Source organism: Protopterus annectens, chromosome 5.part0 (assembly GCF_019279795.1).
Source record: "Protopterus annectens isolate FY-2018-M chromosome 5.part0, PAN1.0, whole genome shotgun sequence".
Taxonomy (NCBI): Eukaryota; Metazoa; Chordata; order Ceratodontiformes; family Protopteridae; genus Protopterus; species Protopterus annectens.
The window spans coordinates 1,639,060,108-1,639,084,829 of NC_056735.1; the positions used below are offsets into that span (position 1 = coordinate 1,639,060,108).

General features: G+C 38.8%; 1 protein-coding gene across 1 annotated transcript in view; it reads left to right on the forward strand.

Annotated features, from left to right (window-relative positions):
• SYNJ1 (synaptojanin 1) overlaps positions 1-24,722 on the forward strand; it is a 2,168,218-nt gene that overhangs the window by 1,360,454 nt on the left and 783,042 nt on the right. The window contains exon 21 of the mRNA XM_044071423.1: positions 20,600-20,815. Within this exon, the coding sequence (XP_043927358.1) occupies positions 20,600-20,815 (216 nt within the window). The remainder of the gene's footprint in view (positions 1-20,599; positions 20,816-24,722) is intronic.

Sequence of the window (24,722 nt, forward strand, 5' to 3'; positions counted from 1 at the left end):
CTCCTCTATTAAAATCCACGCCTCAGCTATTTCAGCTCATTTTGATGCAGAACAGCCCCTGTTTTCCCATCCTTTGATTAAATAATTCCTCAGAGGGGCTTTTAATATCAGACCTCCCAGAAGGCCACCCACTCCAGCCTGGGACCTGAATTATGTTTTGGAAAAACTAACTTTACCACCCTTCGAACCTGCTGCTTCAGCAGAACTAAGATTCCTCTCTTGGAAGACTGCTTTCCTCCTAGCTAGAAACTCAGCCAGGAGAGTTTCAGAACTTCAGGCTCAGATGGCCATTGAGTCCTTCTTCATCTTTCATGCAGACAGGGTCTTACTGAGGACTAATCCCTCCTTTATGCCCAAGGTGATATATAATGTAACTCTCAGTCAGGCCATACATCTGCCCACCTTCTTTCCTAACCCTCAAAACAAGGGGGAAAGAATTCTGCACTCACTAGATGTGCACAGACCGCTCGGATACTATCTGAACTGCACCAGACTCTTCAAAAAACAGACCAACTACTTGGCAGCTTTGCCCCAGGGGTAGAGGGGAAGCCCATTTCCAAACAAACCATTTCCAAATGGATATCACACTGTATCCATTTTAGCTACAGAGTGCATGGGAAACCCCCGCCCCCAAGTCTCTTCGAACCCATTCCACTAGGGCAGCCTCCACTTCCACAGCATTCCTCAGAGGAGTTCCCACCAGGGACATCCTGGAAGCTGTCACCTGGACTTCTGTCCATACCTTTACCAAGCATTACCACTCACCTCTATTTTCTAAGGCTAGGGCAGGGTTTGCCTCTGCAGTTCTGCAGGGCATGCTGACCCATTCCTAGGTCTCTTACTAAACCTACTACCCCTCTCCTCAGCTTTGTGAATCCTCCCACAGGTGATGACTGCAACAGTGAAACACGAAGAACATAGTACAGTTGTGTACACTTACCATAAATGTAGATGTTCGGGTGTATTCACTGTTGCAGTCCTGGTTTTCCACCCTCCTTCCCCCTTATATTTTCTTTTTTAGGGAGACATAAGTTTCAAAAGGTGGTTTTTAGCCACCAGGACCACTTTACCTTATTTACTTGGGCCTCTGATGGGTTAGGGCAAGAAAACCTAATGTAATGGCATCAGCTGCTCTCCTTTGTAGCATTGACGACCTGATGTCAGGCAGCAAGCGACAGCAGCCAACGCAGAAAAACATTGACTCTAGTATTTGAGCCGGCCAGGGGCTACCACAGCAGGGGTGACCCACAGGTGATGACTGCAACAGTGAATACACTTGAACATCTGCATTTATGGTAAGTGTACACAACTGTACTTTCTCTTTCTTCAAGCCATAAAGACCATGCCCCACCCCTGTTATATTTGGTACCACTTGTTCCAAAACAATACATTTAAAATCATGCCTTGGATTTGCTACTACATGTTTTGCAAGTGCATTGTTAAGGTGTTACGTGTAATGTCATAGACATGCTCATTGATGTGTTGTTGTCAGTTTTGCCTTTATTCTCACTGATGGGTCAGATCCGATGTATCGGATCTGTCTCAGCCTTTCCAAAAGCTTGAGGCCTTCAGCAAAGCTCATGGGCATCCCTCCCTACCCATAATGCAGTTCCCTAACTTCCCAAGATCTCGTTTGCCTCCAGTAACTGAGACATCTGAAAAAACTCCCTGAATATGGGTGTATATATATATATATATATATATATATATATATATATATGTGTATGTGTATATATATATATATATATATATATATATATATATATATATATATATATATATATATATACACCAAAAAACTTAGTCAAAATAAAAAATAATAATAAAACAAACTATAATCTTCTGAAAAATGAATCTAGAGAGCCAGTTTTTAGCGCTTTCATCCAGTTTAATATGCTGGACTTCATCAGAAACATAAGACAAGGCTTACAAAATGTCAGTATATAAGGAAAACCATAATAAGATGGTGACATCAGCAAATAGAATCCAATACCAAGTACTGCTTGTCTAAACAAAAGAATTAATAGTAAATACTATGTCTTGAATATTCAAATTGTAACCAACCTCATGAATATGTAGCAGGGTATAGAACAACAGATATAACAGAAAGGCAGTCATTAATAGCAAAAAATTAAATGCCATTTCAATGCACATCTAATATTTAAACTTTCATTTAAGCCTGGAGGGGCCTCAGCATTTAACAAAAGTTGTCAACTAAGTTCTTTGACCTCCAGTAAAGTACTTTTATCCCCAAAAAATAAAACAGTCTAAAGTCTAACACAAAAAATTTGAAATTTGTAAAAGTAGAGCAAGAACAGCTATGCTTGGCCAATGCATTACTAAGATCCCTATTTCTTATGGCAGCCAAGTGCTCCTTGATTCTGGTGGATAGTTTACCTATATAAAATGAGTAATGTGGTACATATAGCAGTATAAACCACAAAAATAGAATTACAGTCAAAATAATCCTGGAAATTAACAGTGAAATTATGTCTAAAAGTGTAACTTTTCCCTGTGAATATCCATTTACATACAATGCACTTACCACAAGTGAACATACCATAAGAATGTTGTAAGACTTTAGGTGCTAAAAGGAAAGGGAAGTCCCTATTTTCTAACATCAATTGTAAAGTTTTGACTTTCTTGTGAGAAAACACTGGTACCGGACCTAATTTCAAGTTAATTTCCTGACTGGTGGTTAAAATATCCCAGTTATTATAAAAAACCTCCTTGATAGCATAAGAATCTCTACAAATGGGAATAGGAAAGGAGGTAAATCTATCAACAGAGTTAATAACAGAGGAATTAGTAGAACTAGGTGGAATAACCAGGTCAGTAACTTGGTTAGGTACAATACTCTCCTGTATATTACTGCCAAGTGTATACAAGCGAGAATTCTTAGGTGAAAAAAAGCCTTTTAAAATAATAGGAGGGAACTTAGTGTGCCTAAAGGAAAATACTTCATTAAAAATAGACTGTAATATGTCCATAGGATACCCTCTATCTAATAAAAATGCTGTGAAAATTTGGCATTCTTTTAAAAAAAATGGAATCATCAGAAATTATTCTAGAAAGTCTGATAAACTGACCCTTTGCCATATTATGTTTGATAAACTTGGGGTGCATGCTAGTGTAGTGTAGATAATTATTTCTAAAAGTACTCTTCCAGGATAGAGTGTTAATATCAAAAGAAGAGACCAATAAATCTAAAAAGTTAATTTGATTACCCATGGCTGAAATTTTAAAATTTAAAAACGGAATGCTGTCAGAAAGATGAGAAATAAAGGTAAGTAGATCCTCTTTACAACCCTTCCATATAAAAAACAAGTCATCTATGTATCTTCTATAGAGAAATACTTGACTAAAATAAGGTAAGGATACCAAAAAAGTACTTTCCCACCAAGCTAGAACTAAATTAGCAAAGGCTGGCGATAAGGTAACTTTTTGAACCTTGGTTGACCTTTTCTAATTTTAGGGTAGGATATAATAAGTTGACCTGATTTCCTAAATTCTGAAGTTCTCTGCAAGTAAAAGCATAACTGTCTGTGTACATCCAGTAGTTGCAAAGAGTATTCTCCTTTGCTTTGGAAATTTGGGAGAAAACTGGCAGCTCAACAGATTGGTTTAGATTACTTTCTGACACAACCTTTGGAAGAAAGGAGGGATTAGAGCATAAAGAAACTCTGTCCTTATGAAAAACTAGGTATGGGGGCTTGATAGACAAGGCTTGCAACTCTGAAACTCTTCCCGCTGAGGTAATCGCCACTAAAAATAATGTTTTCCAAGATAGAAATTTCAGTCCATGAGGCTAGAATCCCATATCTCGACATACTCTTGAAGAAGGATTTTAACATTGAATCATATACAGCCAGGATTTATCAACAATCCTCTTACTTGAACAACGTATTACACTTCACTAGTGCACACCAATTGAATCAGAAAAGGGCTATTGTAAAAGGACATTTTATTAAGGCGGCATGAATGGTGACAAAGGATATTTACTTTTTGAGTGAGTGCAGCTTCATGGAAAATCTCTTTCATCAGAGGGGTTACCCTAAAAACATGCTAAGAAAACTGAAAGAGGAAATTATTTTGAAAAGGGAAACAGCATTTTGCCCCATTTTGTCTAACAGCCTCCCTGTTAATACATCTGTTAATGTTGGTTTTCTTACTGACGATTGAGTAATGACAGATATACCAGTTCTTTTATTACTTGTTTTAAGTGGGACTTTGTCATTTAGACCATGACCAGGTGGAGAAATTATACTGAACAGTTAGAAACAAGATGGATAGTTCATTTGAGAGGGGACAGTGGTCATGGCCTAAATGACAAAAGTCCTACTCAAACCTATGCTAAAAGCAAGACTGCTGTTCTGATAATTTAAGTTTTAGATTTTGATATAACGTATAGAGTTTTATAATATTTTTTTATGTATATGTTTTTATTTCTTATTTATGCTTTTGTATTTTATTGTTGTGACAGTGATTGCGTTTTTAAGCAACTTTTGCATGCATAAAGAGTGAAATAATGGTCCTGTTCTTTAACAATGAGCTCTTACTGATTGGATAATTGGTGACAGCTTTTTTATATTTATATGCAAAAAATCAGTTTGGAATTACATCTGATGAAGCAGTATCTCTGCGAAAGTGCTTATGTCTGTTTATGGATTAAAGAAAGTTTTTACGCTACATACTGGATTGCCTGGCCATTTCTGAGTCAGCTTTGTTTTTTTGGAGACTACAGTTATAAAATAATGTCATCTGCAAATAGAACCATTTTTTTCTTGACTACCATACCAATTATATTCTTGAATTTCTGAGTCCCTTATTTTCTTTGCCAGTAGTTCTAAATATAATGCAAATAACAAAGAAGAAAAGAGGACACACCCCACCTGGTTCCTCTGCTCAAGTAGAGATTATCAGAGAGGACCCTGCCCAATTTCATTTTTGCCTCCAATCCTTCATATATTTTCCTAACCAACCTTATAATTTTATCAGGGGATGCAAATACTTCCATTGCTCTGCTCATAAAATCCTAGCTTACTCTATCAAATGCTTTCTCTGAATCAAAACCCACCAGCAACAGTGGTATTTTCTTGCATTCTGCTTCCCCCTGGATTATCACTGTTCTGTTTATGTTGTCAAATGTTTCCCTCCCCTCCACAAAACCACATTGATCCATATATTTCAATGTTGGCAATACTTTTGCCATTCTTTTAGCCATTATAGACATAAACATTTTAGAATCATGGTTTACTATTGAAATGGGCTTATATTAAGCTGGTTCTGATGGCTATTTACCCTCTTTAGGTAGTACAACTGCTACCACTTTCTTCCAGGATGTTGGTTATTCTTATCCTCTTAAAATACTGTTAAACAAAACCTTCCAGCTCTTCATCAGTTTTTTTTCCCCTTGGAGCTTCCAAACTTCCACAGGAATACTATGTGATCCTGGGGACTTTCCTGTAGATTGGTTATACATCACCATTTTTATCTCCTCTCCTCCAATCCTGTTAGCAATTGAGCCTCCTCTCATTCTAGCCTTGGCATATTTAATTCTTCCATAAACATTTCCATTTGTATGTCCCTTTTCTTGATTTTCATATTTCTTTGCTTTATACAGACTTTCATAGAATTTCCAAAGTATTTCAAATAATTCTACAAGATCCCTAGTTATCTTTCTTGTAATAGGCTCCCTAAACTTGATGACAGCCCTTTCTACTTTCTGTTGTCTGACTCATTGTGCTAAAATGTTTTTGTATGCTTAACAGCAATCTTTCTAAGCTCATGCATATTATCAGGGTAGCCCCTTATTTTCTGTTTAGCTTTCTGTAGTTGCTCCTCTTTTTATTCAGTGAGATTCTCCCTATTTTGCAGTACTTTAATATTTGTGAGCCCCTCTAAATGATTGTTGCTTCTAAACCATATGCTTCTTAACCATATCTCCCTTTCTTTTGTTTCTACCCTATTTTTAAATTCATCCCACTCCCTAGCTATATTTTCAGAAGAAATTTCTATCCTCTTGAATAGCTTCTGAATAATGTCCACTACCCATTCCCTAAATTCCTTTCTTTTCAGCATATAGGTATGAACGAGGTAGTATCTCATTTTTATTTCATTACTCTGTATTTTTATTTTAGTTAGTATTGGCACATTGTCTGAAATAGTTATTGGGTGCATATCAAGACTTTCAGTTAAATGCACATGTTCTTGTGAAATGTAAATTCTGTAAACTAGCCCAGTTTTTATATCTTGGGAATAATATGTAAACTCATTCCAAACTCCTGTTACTGAATTCACATCTTCCATGTCAAATATTTTCATAAATTTCTTCATAAATATTCCCTCCTTAGTTCTACTTTCCTTCTGGGCCCCCAGACACATCTTCACTTCTGCAAATCAAATTCCAGTACCCACCTATAAATAATATTCCTTGCCGAAAACTTATTATTTTTCCCAGAATTTTCTTAAGCTTCATTATAGCAATTGTAGGTGGAGTATAAATACATGCCAGTATAATCCTCCTACCTTGCCAGTAGCCCATTAGCACTACTAATCTTCTATTATCATCTTTTTTATCCTCTTCTATCAGTATTGGAGCTCCTTTTGGGATTAATACAAGTACTCCTCTTTTCTTTTGTCCCAGGTATTCTGCTGAATTAAAAAAAAAAAACAAGTATGTTTGTACCTGTGTTAAATCCTTTGGTTAGTGCATTTGAGAAATTGTGTTGATGAAATGTATAGTATTTACAATCAGCACAAGAAATATAAAATGCATTACAGTTTAAGTATGGATGAGTACAGTGCTTTGAAAAAGTTAGAAGAAAATGACAAGATTGTAATTAAACCTGCAAACAAAGGGGGACCAATTGTTATAATGGGCACCATTTGGTATACTGTAGCCATGAGCAATATGCCAGCAGATAGGAAGTTTTATTCAACTATTAATCAAAAAAGAGTTGAGTCCATGAAGTTAGTTATCACACATTCATTGAACAAGTTGTATCTAGAGAAAATGATAGATAAGAACTTGTTAGATTATTTTATGGTTATAGACCCACCACTGCTTATAATACAAGGTCTTCCAAAAGTTCATAAAAATGCACAAAATCCCCCTATGTGCCCTATTGTGACAGGAAGCAATTGTCTGACAGAGCCCCCTTCTGTTTATTTGGAAATAAACTTTGAGACCATTGTTACATGCATCTGGAGCATTTCTCCCCGGGCCTCCGCTGAAAACAGGCTCTGTGGAACCTAGTCGGACTTTCCCGGTCAACAAATGTTAAATAAAATAAATAAGAATATGGTTATCGTGAGGGAGACTGAGAATTTTCTGAACAATTTGTTTTTTTAGATACTAACACTGGTAACATTTTTATGCATTAATTCATTTTTGTCACTATGGATGTCACCTCCTTATTCACTGTCATACCAAATGATGAAGGGGTCTTGAAGGTTGAACAGTTTTTGCACACTTTCTCTAACTTGGGAGAGATGGAAATTTCTGTTGTCTGTACTATATTGAGAATAATACTGGAAAATAATGTTTTTGTATTTAATAATTCCATCTATTGGCAGTGTCATGGCGTAGCTGTGGGCACTTAATGTGTCAATAGCTACGCCAGTACTGTGGTGGCTCTGTGGGAAATGGAGCATATACTTGAGGGGACCCTACTCCAAATGTATGTCTTTTTATAGAAGGTTTGCTGATGATTTGTTTTATCTGTGGGTAGGTACTAAACAGCAGTTAAGAGAGTTTGAGGTGTATGTAAATAATACAACTATTTACGATTTTCTATGAATGCATCAACACACATTATGAATTTTCTTGATGTTACTGTTGAAGTGTTTTTACTAAATTGTATAAGAAACCATGCCATGTCAACCGTCTTTTGTATAGGCATAGTATGCACCCCACCCGCATTTTTAGTAACGTAGTTAAGAATCAAGTTTTTAGATAAATGTACGTGAAAAGGAGTTTCAAGAGCAGATAGAAATTACACAGCCTTGTTTAAGGATGAGAGATTATAGTGACCAAGAAATAGTTGAAAATATAGAGAGGGTTAAAAGCTTGAGGGGGACCACAGCTAAACCTTATTTTGCAAAATGTGGATCAGACAGAGTAATGTATAATAGGAATAAACAATGTAAACTAAGGGTATCACAACATTATTCTAGTAATGTTTCCATGTACATGAATGTTATTAGGGAACACTGGAAAGTCCTTATGACAGACAAAGATATTTCCGGAGTGATAGAGCCCACCCCTAGGTTTGTATTTAGGAACATGAAATCCTTACAAAGGACCTTATGTTATTCAAGGAATAAATGAGTATAGCGGTAATGCCACTTTAGCATGTGGCACTTGCAGTACATGCACTTATATTGACAGCAGTTCTACTTTTACACACCCTGACCAGGATAGAATGTATAGGCTCAAAGGTTTTGCTACATGTAGCACCTCCCATGTTGTTTACTTGGCCCAGTGTTTACTGTGTTCGAAATGTTATGTAGGTAAGACGGATAGAACGCTTAGAGGAAGACTAAAGGAACATCTATAGCGTATTAGCAAAGGGAATAAAACTAATGCCCTTGCAAAACATGTCATTGCCAGTGGTACTGAACATACTTTTAAGCTTTTGGTTATAGGGAGGGTGCACGAGACATTAAGAGGAGGTGACATCAGAAATAGAACTGAGCAACTTGAGTCTAAGTGGATCATTAGAGTGAGAGCAATTTGAGTTTAAGTGGATCATTAGACTGAGAGGTGATAGTGGGCATGGACTTAAATGATGAGGCCCCTATAAAACCTAAGCTGAAATCTAGGAACCTTAGACGTTGAATGTTTTTTTACTTATATATATTATTGTATTGTTTATGTTTTATATATATGTGTGTATATATATATATATATATATATATATATATATATATATATATATAAATTTGTTACATTTGCATATATGCATTTTTATGAATGTATTAAGATTTCTGTACTTAAGTGCTATCCATATGCTTTTATGTGACTGTTTGTGTAAATAATTTGAATGCCTTGATGTCACACGATGAATCAAAGGAAGGTATTTAAAATGACATTTTTAGTTTGATAGACATTACCTGAAGAAGCAGCTTAGTCTGTGAAAGCACTTGTGGTGTCGACAGTAAAAGTTTTTTTATTGAAACTGGCCCTTTTGGAGTCCCTCTGTCTTGCTGGATTAATTCTTTGGTTTTCTTTACGGGGACTTCTTTACCAGAAAGGGTTAATATTTGTGTTTATTTTGCTGAATAACCATGTGAATTTTATAAAGAAAGGTTTTCAGGGTGGTCAGTTCTTTCCAAGTGTCTCTCCTGTAACATAGCTATTTGTAATCTACGTTTCTTAATATAGTTCACTGCGCTTTCTTTTTCTTTTTTTATATCTATCTATGAGATAATTGACATTTAAGGACATTACAGAAAGCATCATTGTATTAAAACGTTATTATTCTGTATAACACCTTTTTGTTAAATGTCTAGTTCCAGCTTTTGTGTTACATACACAAGCCTACATTCATTTGTTGGAAAAAAGCATCATAATATTCAATATTATTTTTCATTTACTTGCTTTCCCTTAAAACATGTTACTAAATCAATCTAAGGTCCTCAATCCACTCATTCCCCCATGGAAGAATGAGAAAAAGCTAATTAATTATTCTTTTGCCATGCGCTTTTAACCAGTGGTTTTTTTTTTGGTTTTTTTTTTACATTGAAGTGGTACATTTCTTAAAAGTGAACAAGAAGAAAGAGAGAAGAAGGGAGAAAAAAGAAAAAAAGAACAGTAGCACCAGTTTACAATACCCATTACACTTAAAAAGAACTGAGAAAACTATACATGTTCTTCGTCTTCCCTTGCTGCAGTCCTGACTAGGTGATAGTCTCCCCAGTCAATCGGCGAGAACCAGAGTATAAGGCTGGCGTCGGTTATGGCGCCCCTGACTGCGTCAGTGCCAAGTCAGGTACTAATGCGCGCTGACCGCCTCCATTTCCTCAGTCTTTTTGCAGCATGGGTTTTGGCAGAAGCAATTGGTGCAGGTTAAGGTTTCTGAGATTTTCGGTTTCAACCGAGAGGAAACACCGAAACAGAGTTGGTAAAGAAATCCCAACATTTTTTTCCTTTGCTTTTTTCTTTGCGGCAAAGAGAAAAAAATAAATAAATGTATGTATAAGGATGCAGATACCGCATAGGGATTATCATACACATACTGTATGTGTTGTGGGGCCTTTATAGCATGCAAAGAAAACTATACACCACAAAAATAGTACTATAAAGAAATGTTTTTTCTTTACGTACAGTTAACTTTCTACCCACTCTTCCCCTCCCCAAGCCATTTTTCTGGACATTAATGACATGAAGTAGGGCATATGCTTTAGAGTCCCCCACAAGTCCAATATATTCTGAAAACATCTGATATTTCCAGATTTTCTTGTTCTGTCATATTTCACAAATATATTATTGCATTGTTATACCACATTGTTACTGGTTTTATTATTGTTTATCTCTGTCTCCCAAATCCTGTCTGTGCTTCATTTTCAATGTGCTGTCATTTCTAGTTAACTCTCGTGCTTCCTTCCTTCTCTCCAAAATTTTCCTTTGAAACATTGGAAAAGGTTTCACACGTGCAGTCTCTCTGTTGTCTTTATTACTAGAAGAACAAGAACCAGAATATGCTTCTGTTTTATAGCTGACTTTCTGTTAGACGAACTTTTGTATTTCCTTCTTAGCATGCTTCATCAAAATATGATTTTGTCCCTCAAGGGAAGAATACATTGAAGACAGCTGGGTTACAGCCGTTTGGATCTCATACCTGCATCTCAACATTCTCTGTATAGTGGGATAAATTTACTCCACTTTTGCATGGTATACAATGAGTAATCATTCTCCACAAACACTCTGCTGTCTCTTACTTTTAGTACTTTGTCCTTTTGCCACAGTTTTGTCAGAATCCACTCCTCCTGCTGGTGGGATTGCATCTTTACTATTAAAGGTCTAGGTTGCTTTCTCATAGTCATGTTTGTAACATACACACAATGTGCCCTTTCAGCTAACAACTCTTGTGGCGGAGTACCAGTCCAATTGCTTATTTATGCTTTCATAAAATTAATGCAGTCTGTTCCTTCCAGCTTCTTTAGTATATCTGAAAATGTCATGTTTTCCCTATATGCTTTGTCCTCTAATTCTGTTACTTTTTGAAACGTCTCTTCCTAAGCAAACTCATATTCAGCCAGCCTTTCCTTCATTTCAACCCCTGATTTTTGCAGCGTTATCACCTCATCTGAATATCTTTTTAAAGCTTCTTCCATTTTTCCAGCCTTTTGCTGTTTGTGTTGGAATACTCTTTCAGTGTTTCATTTATTTTAAACAGGTCTTTGTGCAGTTGTCTTATATCTTCTTGTAGGTTATTGGAAGTCATGTCTGGAGGTTGCATTGCGTTTTGCTGAACAGCTGCAGAACTTTCCAGTCAGTGTTTCTTCCTCACCTTTTGTAGCTGATTTTTTTCCAGGTCCTCTGTATTTCCTTTTTCCTGGCATCCAAGCTGTACACTTACTAGGCAGTTACTGAAATTTACCCATAAACACAAAAGTCTCCTGGCCTTCTCTGCCGAGTTTCTGCTTTCACACTGGGAGAGCTAGAATTAAGCTGTTACTGAATGTGCAGCCTTTTTGGAAGTCCAATCAGTATATGTTTCTGTTGTATTTAATGTGTTCTTTTTTTGTTCTTTAAATGTTTTGTCATTATTGTCTTGTACAAAGCTATAATGGAGAAAGTAGATTTGCCTTTCTTATTGCCTTTCTCATGTATACCCCACCTAGTGTGTGGCCATTGTTGACAGTATTGTATCTAGTGTCTACTTGTCCCTGTCAGTCTCAAAGAGTTTAAGTTTTGGTCCAGTCAGGTTCAAAATATTTCCAGGTAACTGCCACTGGGAATTTACATAGTACATCATTTTCATTTCTGGTTATATGTTTTTATATACCCTAGCATTCCTTGTAATTGACACTCAGGTCACTGCTTGCAGTTTTCATATTTCCAAGTCCATGTAGTGAAAACAGTAGATTTTTTGCCAGAGTTGAGGTTTGAAGTCAGGTTAAAGACACTTCAGGAACTTATCCCTCCTTTTGTTCAGCTGTCCTTTTCTATATTTGAGTTTATTTATCGGCCATACGTAGAGCTGAAATTATTGGTGAATGGTGCTTAGCTTAGTTTTGTATTCCTGGTGGAGAAAAGTAATACAAAATGAAGAATTTGACTGTGTGGCTTAGAGGGATGAAACCTTGACTACAATGAAATTATCCAATTCAGTTTGTGACCTGGTTGCTGGAGGAGCTTACCAAGGAGGGTGATAGGGGGTTTTGGATACTAACTTTGCCCATCCTGCGTGGGTGTGGGAATGTAGTCTTGTCTGCTGTAACACTGACTCCCATGATGAAGCAAGAGTATAGTGCACAGCATATGGGCTTATGGTGTGCACTTGGTTCTGCTAGACTGTCCAGCAGGCAGATGACTAAGGAGGACATGTGCAGGAACATGCATACTGTACCATGGAGGGGAAGGCAGAGTAGGCTGTCACAGAAGTGGGCATGCACATCAGCTGACATGGGGTGTGGACTTGGTCCATTACAAGTTAACCCTGATGGCTGTCTGGACTGTCAAGATCATCTCTTTCCCCCATAGAGGAAAGGATGGACTCTTAAATCACCAAAGAGGTATTGGTAGGTAGACAGTGGGGATAAAAAAATAACACACACACACACACACACACACACACACACACACACACACACACACACACACACACACACACAGACACAGTAAAAAATGTTGTCGTGATCACCTTAAAGACATTTCAGGGGGTCAATCCTTTCTGTGCACCTGGGATTTTATTTATGCAAATTAATTTATCAGTTGAGTGTAGAAGAGATTATTGGTGATTAACCATGTTTTGTGTACCTATTGAAGGAGGTGAGGCAGACTGAAGTAAAAGAGCAGATGGGTTAAGCCTGATTTACTTAGAAGCAGAAGGACATTTGGAATGTACTGTTAATTCATCCTGCTAGTAAGAAGAGTATACCTACGTTGACAGAACACTCTAAAAATGTACTCTTGTTTTTATTTATAGATTACTGAATATTTACATTTTTACTGCTTTTGGTTATGTAAATAAGCATTGTCTCAGATCTGCTGGAGATGGGCAGTGCAGCATATGAATTTGGTGTAGCACTTAACAGTCATCTTAATGGAGATCAGAGAAGAGAACTGCAGTAAATAATTTCAGGTTTTTAATCCAGGGAAGCAGGGCATATACCAGGGTAGTTGATTAAGAGAGGTGATAGTTTGGAAATAGTACGGGAGGTAATGAGGGTGGCAAAACATTGCAATTCATGGAAAGGGTTGTGGAGATATCCCCCATAAACATCATCTGCCAAAACCATAATTGGTTTTGGGTATAGCTGATGCGACATGAAGAATTTGGGTTTTTCTTGTGCTTTTATAAGTAGGAATGAGCAGGATAAAAGCAATTCCTTACATGATTTTACCTGAAAAAAAGTTAGCTAGACATATTAATATCTGCCATTACTACATGTTTAAGTTTATGTGATAAACTGGAGAATAGAGAAAAGTGTTGTTTGTGTAATCCAGGCCTCTCTTTCTCCTGTTTGTTTAGGTCATGTTGTAGGGATTTACATTAAAAGGTTTTCCTATACAAAGTGATAATACAGATGTTCTTTGTGTTTCACTGTTGCAGTCATTACATTTGGGTTATCTGCTTGCAGGTAGCCCTCAGTCGGCCTGATTAACAAAATCTTGGGTCCTGCATCGTTTGCTGTCCGATCTTCCATGACATCAGGTCGTCAGGGGTATAAAACATGCAGCCGACGCCATTACACCAGTCTTTCTTGTCGTGTGGTGCCCGAAACAGAAGCAGTTCGCAAGTGCTGGTCGGCCAACTCCTGAAATTTTCATTTTCGAGTTTCAGAACCGAAGTCTTCAACTAAAGCTAAGTACCCTGTTGGGGAAACTTTTTCTTGCTCCTTACCGATGTCAGTAAAAGTTAATAATTGCATTACTTGTGGAAAGCAAATACCTCATAAAGATTTTCATTCGTACTGTATTCTTTGCCTAGGCCCTGACCACGACGTACCTTGCTGTCTGTTTTGTGCTTTATTTAATCAGCGCACTAACCGTCGTCAGTATATTTTTGCTCTAAATATTTTGGTTCTCGGTTTAATTATCCAGAAATGTCGTTGGTTAGCCATCCGACTAACGGAATTCCAAAAAAACGCAAAGATAAAGACAGAGACAGGCCGTCGAGATCCAAAACTGCCGACGATGCTTCTCCTAAGCCAGTCGCCAGTTCGCCGGTATTCAGTGAGGCACTTTCGCAGCCCTTGATACCTGCTACTTCTGATGCGCAGGCCTCTACTGAGACCCATTCGAAGTCCGGTATGCCGCGAGATGCTTCAACTATGGAACCCGCGGATGTCTCTACCTTGGATGGGTCCAGAGCCACTGTGCATGCACCGGCTTCTGAGGGTGTATTTAGGCCTACGGACTTGCATATTAAACCGACATCTCCTTCTTCACTTAGGCCTAAATCTCTAACCATGCCTAAAAAAACGATGCCCAGGCCACATGCTCAGGCCTCTTTGCCTAAAAAACAAATGATAAGAATGGCTGAAGATTTAATAACTTGAATCAGGGGTAGCCAACCCCCCCTTTCTAAGAGGCCTAGGACTGAAGTTATTTATAAATCTTCTGACCAGGATTCTATTTTTTCTGATTCTTCGGATGATCTGGCTTTGCCCTTATCTACTTATGAGGATTCTGATGCAGAGAACTGCATTCCCTCTGCTTCACCCCCAGAGGATTTTTCTTTTGGGGAAACCTTGCATACTCTAAGGGAGCATTTCCACTGGGAAAGCCAGGATTTTTCTGATTCAAAAAAAGAGGCTTAGGGATTTCTTACTCCTACCTCAGCATAGGCCTTTAGCTATTCCTCCTGTACTAGACATTGTTGATGCTTTTTTGGAATCCAATGTGGCCCCTGATTCCTTGCCTCCTGCTCCCAGAAAACCTGACAGATACTACAGGGTCCCGGAGTCACACAAGTTCCTTTTTAAAAATCCTATTGCAGATCAAGAGACTATTTCACAGGGGCCCAAGGGCATTAAGGCTTCTACTGCTAAAAATCCTACCCCTTCTGCTAGAGACTCCAGGGCGCTGAATAGATGGGGTAAGAAGGTTTACACTTCTGCAACATTGGCCTTTAGGGCTTTAAACTGCCAGTTTCATATGTTAAAGTATCAGCAACATGTTATTGGATTGCTTAAACAGAAAATTATGTTGATTACTGACTGTGTTGAAAATAAAGAATTACAGGATTTAATGCATTCTGCTAACCAAGTTGGAAAACATACTTTGCAATGTGGTTTTGATTTATTAGAGGCCTCTTGCAGGGCTGCTGTTACTGGGCCTGTGCTCAGAAGGCATGCTTGGCTAAAGAAGCAATGCAATCCTTGCCTGATCATTTGAAAGCTAAATTGTTGGATGCTCCCTTAAATCAGGACCGCCAGTTTGGCAACAAGGCTGAGGAAGTTCTTAAAAAGTTGAAAGATAAAGCTAAATCTATGCAAACTGTTAAAGATTTCTTACAAGTTCAGCCTCCTAGATTTAGTAGGCACTGGCCCTCTAAGAATTAGTCCTTTCCAGCCCCTTCCAGGTCTTCTCAAGCCAAACCCAGACACAGCAATAGCCCCAGGTTCCAGTCCCAGGGGACACACAGGACATAGCAGTGGGAGGCCTCCACTTCCAAATCTGGGAGTAATAAGACTCCCCCCTATGGTAAACTGTCTCAGTGACTTCCTTTTAAAATTTCCAAGCACTTATCAACTGACTGCCCCTTTGGGGGGAAAGATTGCTCTTCATGCAAAGAACTGGGAACTCATTACCCAGGACAAATGGGTTTTAAATATAGTGTCCCAGGGATACAGATTTCACTTCCACACGTTGCCAACACCAAGCGGGTTGCTGGACCTACCCCCAAATCAGTGGACAGAGGCCCAAAAACAAGTACTTTCTCTCTTAAGCATGAGGGCTATTCAACTGGTACTGGAAGAGGAAAAGGGGCAAGGTTTCTACTCTAGACTTTTCCTGGTACCCAGAAAATGAAATTCATGGCATCCTATCCTGGACCTGTCTACTGTAAACACCTTTTTGGAAATTCCAAAATTCAGGATGCTGACTCTTCACCAATTACTTCCTATGCTAGGCAAAGATGCCTGGTTGGCAACACTAGATTTAAAAGAAGCATACCTGCACATCCCAATCAAGGAATCTTGCAGAAGGTACCTACACTTCAAAGCAGGCTACACACACTATCAGTTCTCTGCACTGCCCTTTGGCTTATCTACTGTGCCCAGGGTATTCACAAAGTGCCTAGTTCCAGTTATTGCATTTTGCAGGCAAAGAAATATTCAAATATACCCATACCTGGACGATTGTCTAATTCAGGCAGAAAGCCAGGAGATATTTTTGAATCATCTGGCCTTTGTACAAAGGGTTCTAACTTGTCTGGGGTACACCATAAACGAAAAGAAATCACACCTGGTACCCTGTCAACAAATTATATTCCTGGGAGCAAGCTTGAGTACAACTTCCCAGATGGCTTACCTCACGCCAGAGAAACAAATTCATTTGACAACCTACTTGAAACAAGTGGCCACAAAAACCCACCCTGCTATCTACAAGACAAATACTGCAAGCCTTGGGGTTCATGGCCTCCTGCATTCTTCTAATTCCATATGCAAGACTGCATATGAGGAAACTACAGTGGTATCTAAAAAGCCTGTGGTGTCAACATTCTCAGGATCTAGAAGCAATGATTCCTATTATAGGTTCATAGGTTCATAGGTTTATACTAGGCTATCTGCCCTAAGGCATTTATAAGCCTAGCCCAAATTTTTGTGGCTTACGCCACCCCTTATATGAAAAAATAATGTGCCCATTAGTTTGTTGTGCCTCTGTCCAGCAGTGACACAGAGATGATTCCCGGGGTAAACCTACGATCTCCCATCCACAGGTCAAGATTTCTCTTGAACAGAGCCAGCGAGGTGCTCTGCCTCACATGGACCGGGATTTTATTCCACAGCATAGGGAGTCTCTGAGTGATAAATCTATCCCTCTAGCACGTCCTATTTATATCTGTGCTAAGGTTTAAGTTGCTTGCTCTAGTGGTTTTGGTGGATTTGGATTTTTTGAGGTGGAGCATGTCCATTAATTCCGGGTTGGACATGGCCTTGCATGTCAGGCACATGTCACCTCTGAGCAGACGGTATGCGACTGAATAGAGCTGGAGTTTCTTCAATCTGGCAGCATATGACAGATTTTGGAGTCCCTTTATCCTTTTGGCGAGGAACTTTTGGGGTCTCTCCAATTGCTGCAGATGTCGGGTGAGATACATCCTGAATGGGGCATTGTACTCGATCATTGGTCTGATAAGTGAAGAGTACAGGGGAACAATGACCTCACTAGATCTGGATGTGAATCCCTTCATGATCAGGTGGGCAATGTAGAAGGTCTTTCTAACCACTTTAGCAACGTGAGTGTCAAAGAAAGGCCACTGTCAACCTGGGTCCCCAGGTCCCTGATAACCTCTTCTGTGCTTAGTGGATTGCCACCTATATGGTAGCTTGGGGTTACCTTGTTTTTCCCGAAGGGTATGACTATACATTTTTTGGCGTTTAACTTCAGGCCATGGCTCTGGCACCAGCTATCTGTTTCCATGAGTCCCTTCTGAAGGATATCCGTGTCCGATGCACTTTCCACTATGGCGCCCAGTTTGCAGTCGTCTGCAAACTTTGTCAGCCAAAGTCCTCCCATGTTGGCCTGTACTTATGAGAAGTAGATGCCGAACAATAGGGGGCCAAGGACCGAGCCCTGTGGGACACCACTTGTGACCGGCTTGGAGTCTGACATAGCGCCAGCAACTCTAACCCTGTGGGTTCTGTCCTTAAGCCAGTTTGCAACCCATCTTGTGACATATGGGTTTAAATTTAAGCTGGTAAGTTTTTCTACAATACCCAAGTGGGATATTAACCCACTGTAGGCATACCTTGCGTACGCCTAGAATTCCTTTGGTGGACAGAGGCCTGCTACCAAAACAAGGGACTACCTTTCACACCAACCCCCTGCCACCCAAACCCTAACAACAGATGCATCAGACTATGCATGGGGGGCTCACCTGGCAGGGAAGTGCATTCAGGGCAAATGGAACCCAAGTCAAATGCACCTGCTTATCAGTCAAAAAGAAATGTTAGCTGTACAGAATACTCTGACTGCCTTCAAGGACCGCATTCTTCCTGGACAACTTATGGTAAAGATGGACAACACCACTGTTACGTGGTACATAAACAAACAAGGGGGTTACACATTCTTACCCCCTCTGCAGACTAGCCATGGCATTGTGGAACACAGCCTTGAGATACCAAGTGCACCTACAAGCTCAATTCCTGCCAGGAAAATTAAATATACTGGCAGATAGACTAAGCAGAAACTTCATGGACCCACACGAGTGGAAACTGGAACCAAGGTTTTTCAACATGTTGACAAGTAAATGGGGGAGCCCAGATATAGACCTGCCTCTCCCCAGAACTACCAATCGGACAAATTTTGCACAAGGACTCCCCACAAGCAAGCCTGGAAAGTGGATGCTCAGTCCTTCAGCTGGAAAAAAACTATCAGTCTATGTCTTCCCCCCTCTGCCTCTGCTTTCCAAAGTACTACTAAAAATCAAACAGGACAAACCAAGGATGATTTTGATTGCTCCAGACTGGCCACGCCAACACTGGTACCTCCTCCTGTGCAGTGCCTCAGACTCCTTCCCTGTTGTCTCAGCAAGAGAACCAGATTCTGCGCCCTCAGCTTCTAACACTGAACTTTGCAGCCTGGCTAATTACATAATCACTCCTCTACCATCCCTCAGTAAACCTGTGATGGATATAATTTTAGAGGCAAGGAGGCCTAGTATTAGAAAATCTTATGCTGCAAAATGGAAAAGATTCTGTGCCTGGAACCAGTCTCAAGGGATGAGCACAGCAGCGCCCAATTTACCTCAGATTTTACAATACTTAACTGAGATGCTTCACAAGGGCCTGTTTTTTTTCCTCCATTAAAATCCACTCCTCAGCCATCTCAGCTCATAATAGCACAGAACCTCCCCTCTTCTCTCATCCACTGCTCAAGCAGTTCCTCAGAAGGGCCAAATATTTGAGACCACCCAGGAGAGCTCCAACCCTAGCCTGGGACCTTAACTTTGTTTTGGAGAAACTCACTCTACCTCCTTTTGAGCCAGCTGCTACTGCGGACTTAAAATTTCTTTCTTGGAAAACAGCTTTCCTTTTAGCAATCACTTCAGCTAGAAGGGTATCTGAATTACAGGCCCTAATGGCATTGGAGTCTTTCATCATCTTTCATGCGGACAGGGTGACCCTCAGAGCCAATCCATCCTTCATGCCCAAGGTGGTATCCAGTGTGGCTCTTAATCAGTCTATTCATTTGCCAACCTTTTTTCCCAATCCACAGAACAAAGGGGAATGGATACTGCATTCCTTAGATGTGCACAGACAACTTAGATTCTACTTGGACAGGACTAAACCTCAAAGGAAATCTGAACAACTGCTGGTGGCATTTGCTGAAGGGGCAGAGGGAAAGGCTATTTCAAAGCAAACCATTTCTAAATGGATAGGCCATTGCATTAATTTCTGCTGTAAGCACCATGGAAAGCTATCCCCCAGGGGATCAGACCTCACTCCACCAGGGCTGCATCTACCTCTACAGCCTTTCTCAGAGGCGTCCCTACCAGGGACATCCTAGAAGCTGCTACCTGGAGTTCTGTGCATACTTTCACCAAGCATTATCATTTGCCAATCTTCTCTAACTCCAGAGCTGGCTTTGCCACTGCAGTCTTGCAGAGCCTTATAGCTGGTCCTAATGCTATCTAAATTCCTCCTCCCAACCATAGCTTTGGGGTTCTACCCAAATGTAATGACTGCAACAGTGAAGCACGAAGAACATAGTACAGTTGTGTACACTTGCCATAAATGTAGATGTTCAAGTGTATTCACTTTTGCAGTCCTGGTTACCCTCCCTCCAGCCCCCTGACTTCTTTTGGCTATACCTCTACTTTCCTTTACTATGCTTAAAAGCCTTTTTGGTGTATTTGCTTTTTTGTTGGAGGTATATCATTATACTTTTATATTTAATTGCTCCCCATTAAGGGGGCACCTGACATCTGGGGCAAGAAAAACTGATGTAATGGCGTTGGCTGCATGTTTTATACCACTGACGACCTGACGTCATGGAAGAAGGGACAGCAACCGACACAGGACCCAAGACTTTGTTAATCAGGTCGACTGAGGGCTACCTGCAAGCAGATAACTCAAATGTAATGACTGCAACAGTGAATACTCTCGAACGTTTACATTTTTGGTAAGTGTACACAACTGTACTTTTCTGATGTAAATTTACTCCCATTTTAAATTATTTGTGTTTGTTTTCTTTTAGACCCGTTGTTGCTGTTTTGGATGTAGATATATTTGAAGTTGACCCAGAAGCGAGACAGAAGATTTACAAAGAAGCAATTGCATTACAGGGACCACCTGATGGAACTGTGGTTGTCTCTTTAAGTGGTTTATCCCCTGAAGGGAACTGCTTTGATGATGATTTAATTGATCACCTTCTTCAACAATTTGCAGTTTATGGAGAAGTCATACTGATAAGGTTAGATGTCTGTTTGTACATCCTGTCTTTTTCTTAATGTTCTCTTTTAAACTGATAAGGTTGAATGTTAATTTGCACATTTTATATTTATTTAACCTTTTTTCTTACTGTACTTTTCTACATCATCTGAGTTTTTTTTTAAATATCTACTGAAGCACTTGACATTGACCTTCCAGTAATTAGTGTGCACCCTCAAAAATCTGACAGATAGTGTTGGAGTTGAGTGCAGCATTTCTAGTGGCGGCTGGATATTGTATCCCAGACAGATTCCAGGTCTGTGTGTTGCATCCTGATGAAGATGGCATGTCACTATCATTCACAAGTCACCATTATCTTTAATTAGTGTTTGTATACTTCCTGTGTTATACCCAGCCTCAATTGGTGCACCTGAGACAAAAAAAGTTCTTTGGCAACGCAGATCAGTTAATCTTATGTTGTAAATCTGCTGTGAAGTTTGCTCTCCTTTTTTATTTCATTAAATCTTAGTGAATGACTTAATGGATTCTTTCAGTGAGGCCAACTGTGTCTTGTGCTATGGTTGTAAGAGATTGTATGGGACAGTTTACTTCACCTGTTTATTAGATGTGCTTGTTGTATCACTATTGCATTACAATTGTCTGCTATGAGTCTGTATTATATTCTTGTGTGATTTGTCCTCTTATGCATTCCTAACTTCATTATCAGTTGTGCACATTTCCAGAGGAATGTTGTTTTATACAGATCACTTAATAGGTATTCATTACAGAAGTTATAATCCTGTAAGAGGTAAACATTTTTCTACTACAAACATAGCAGATTAAATCACACACATCTCTTGTACTTTAATTCCACTGTAAGCTTCCACTATAAACAAGTATGTAGATTCTCACATACTTCACACAAACATTTACCCAAATCTTCATGCTGATATATATATATATATATATATATATATATATATATATATATATATATATATATTATACTGGATGTAATCCATTAAGAAAGTTGCAAGCCAGAAGAGGTGTAGAAAACTGACAAGACGAGCATGGAATTTATTGGAGAAAATTGGAAAAGGAACCAAGGTGTTGGGAGAAAGTAACCAGAGAGGGGAAGGTAATAGAGTGAGTTGATGGCAAGCAGAATTTTGGAGTGCAGTTTAGAAACTACATTCTATAGCAGGGATTGAAATTAGACCAGCTTTGTTATTACAGAGTACTCCATTAAAATGTTAGAGGAGCAAATGGTTTTGACTAATTAAATTATTCTTTTAAATTGGGATATGATCTGAATTGCCTAGACAAAGTAAGAACTTATTAGGTTTAAATGCTATTGGCTGCCAAAAAAGAAATTACTAGAAAATAGAAGTAAAAACCAAAACCAGCTACAACTGAAGTAGTGACTTTTGTAAGGGAGATAAAAGAAATGGTGGTGGGATCATTTAGGATTTTTGCTCGGAAGTGTTTACATAGATATTTTCACACCGCGAGTAGACTTCAGAGAATTTTTCCTCAGGTAGACAGAAAATGTTGGAGGTGTGACAGGGAAGAAAGTAACTGGGAACATATTTTCTGGGAGTGCAGTGAGTAGGCAGAGTTTAAGTATTCCCTGTGGGATGCACTTTCAGATATGCTGGGTGGGCAGATTGGTGTGACGAGGAAGATGATTTTTCTGAGCTGTGATACAGAAGCGGAATTGCCTAGACATGGTAAGGATTTGCTATCTCTAATGGTAGCTGCCAAAAAAAACAGTTACTAGAAAATGGAAATCAAAATCAGTTATATTAGAAGTAGTGAATATAGTAACAGAGATAAAAGAACTGGAATTGAGATCTTTAGAAAAAGGTAGGAGCAAACTACATAAGAAAAAACTTAGAATTGTAGGAACAATACATACAGGGGAGAAATGAGGTTTAAAAGAAGGCAGGACTTAAATGAGCTTTGTAATGTTTGACTGAAATGATTGGGTAGATTATAAGTGATGCGTAATGTTTGCAACTGGGAGTGTGTCAGTATGGTTTGTGATGTAAAATGCTTACAACTAGGATCGTGTCAGTATGGTTTGTTTTTATTTATATAAATCTATGATTGCCTATGTTGTAACGATGGTTTAATAAAGATGTTTCTTGTTTAAAAAAAGGGGCAGGAATTGAATAATGTATGCCATGTTGCTTAAGTTATATGATATATGGCAATATATTTGAAGCATAATGTTTGTTAATTTTAACTTGTTAATGCAGTTTTACTTATATAAATGTAGATGTGCCTGTGTCACAATTGATAATTCAATAAAGGTGTTAAAAAAATGAAAAAGGAAGAAGCAAGCTACATACAAGTTAATGGAATTAGTGTAAGAATACATACAGAATAATGTTCAAAAGGAAGAGTGATGTTTAAGGGAATGTAGGAATTGAACAATTTATGTAATGCTGGTGTCAGTGTTGTTGTTTGTCTTTCGGCTTTTCACGGTTAGGGGTTGCCATAGCGGAATTCCGGTCCGCTAATGATTGGCAGTAGATTTTCACGAAAGCCAAGGTGCCAGCTCGACGTTCAACCTTCAACTAAGGCACGCCCATTTTACGCATGTCTTTCGAATGCCCACCCAACCACGGGGAGGACATGCAGACTCCACACAGAAGGCACTCCCCGCACTCCAGCCGAGAATCGAACGGGAGAACCTCTTGCTGTGAGGTAACAATGCTACCGCTGCACCAATGCTGGTGTGAATAACATTTGTTAAAAAGAAAGAAAACAATTATGTAGTGTATAATGCATAGGAATGAAAAATGTAAATATGGGTTGTTTTCTTTTTTATTAATGTATGTGTGCCTATGTCTTAAGTGCTAATTTAATAAAGGTGTTGATTTTAGGCTTTCAACTTTTTTTTTAATCAGGCTTCTCCAGTGTCAGGATTGTTCATGGAAAACCTTGTCTAGAGTAGGCTCTTTAGCTGTAGAAAGGAAATGAAAAGGTGGATATTTTGTATGATGGCACATGAAAATGCAGTCCACATGTGCTGTCTTTGCACTGTTCCCTCTTAAGTGGTTGATGCACCATGTGACTTATAAACATGGATTCTGATGACAAATTGAGTGTCTGACCTACTTAGCATGCCCAGAAATTATTGGCAAAGTTGCTCATCTTTTTTAATCTCCCTCCCCCTCTCTCTCCACCATACATCCTTGAATTATGTCACTGTTTTTGAACCTGCTGCCTACCTACCTGTTAGGGAAGGTTATTCCAGTCAGTCCTCATGGCATCTGTTTTATTTGTTGTCTAGGCTAGAACACTAATCCAGCTGGACTTTTTTTTAAGGTGAGACTAGGTTTGCAAAGTTTAAAACAGTATAAATATCCATATAGTTAAAGTGGTATTTTATCAAAGAGAATATTAACAGAAACAAAAGGTATTTACTGTCAGTTGGAAGTAGTAGTAGTACAAACAAATGCCGCAGATGTTAAGAGAATTATTGGTTTTACAGTAAATACAACAGTGATTGTTAGGAGTTTGGAACAGAGGCATGAACGTTAATTGGGAGAAAATGGTGAATGGAATACTAATGGCAGAACATTTAGCCTGGAATATAATACTTTATATTATAACAAAGTTGTGCATTTGTCTGTTGGTAAGAAGAAGCTGGCTCAACAATTTTGTCCCCTTTCCAAACCTATTTTCTAGGTTGCATGAAGCTAAAATTAAAACTGGTAGCATGCACCAGGTTTAATTTTGTATAAAATACAATGTATTATAATATTCAAATTAAGTTAATAATTGAATATTTAAGTAGACAGTGATAAGGAAAAAGTTGAGATTGTTCTACAGCAGGAAAATCAGATCACTTATACTAACTCCTGGTAGTGGGATAAGGCATGCAGCATACTACTGGTCATTTCTAGGAAATGGTAATATATATATATATATATATATAT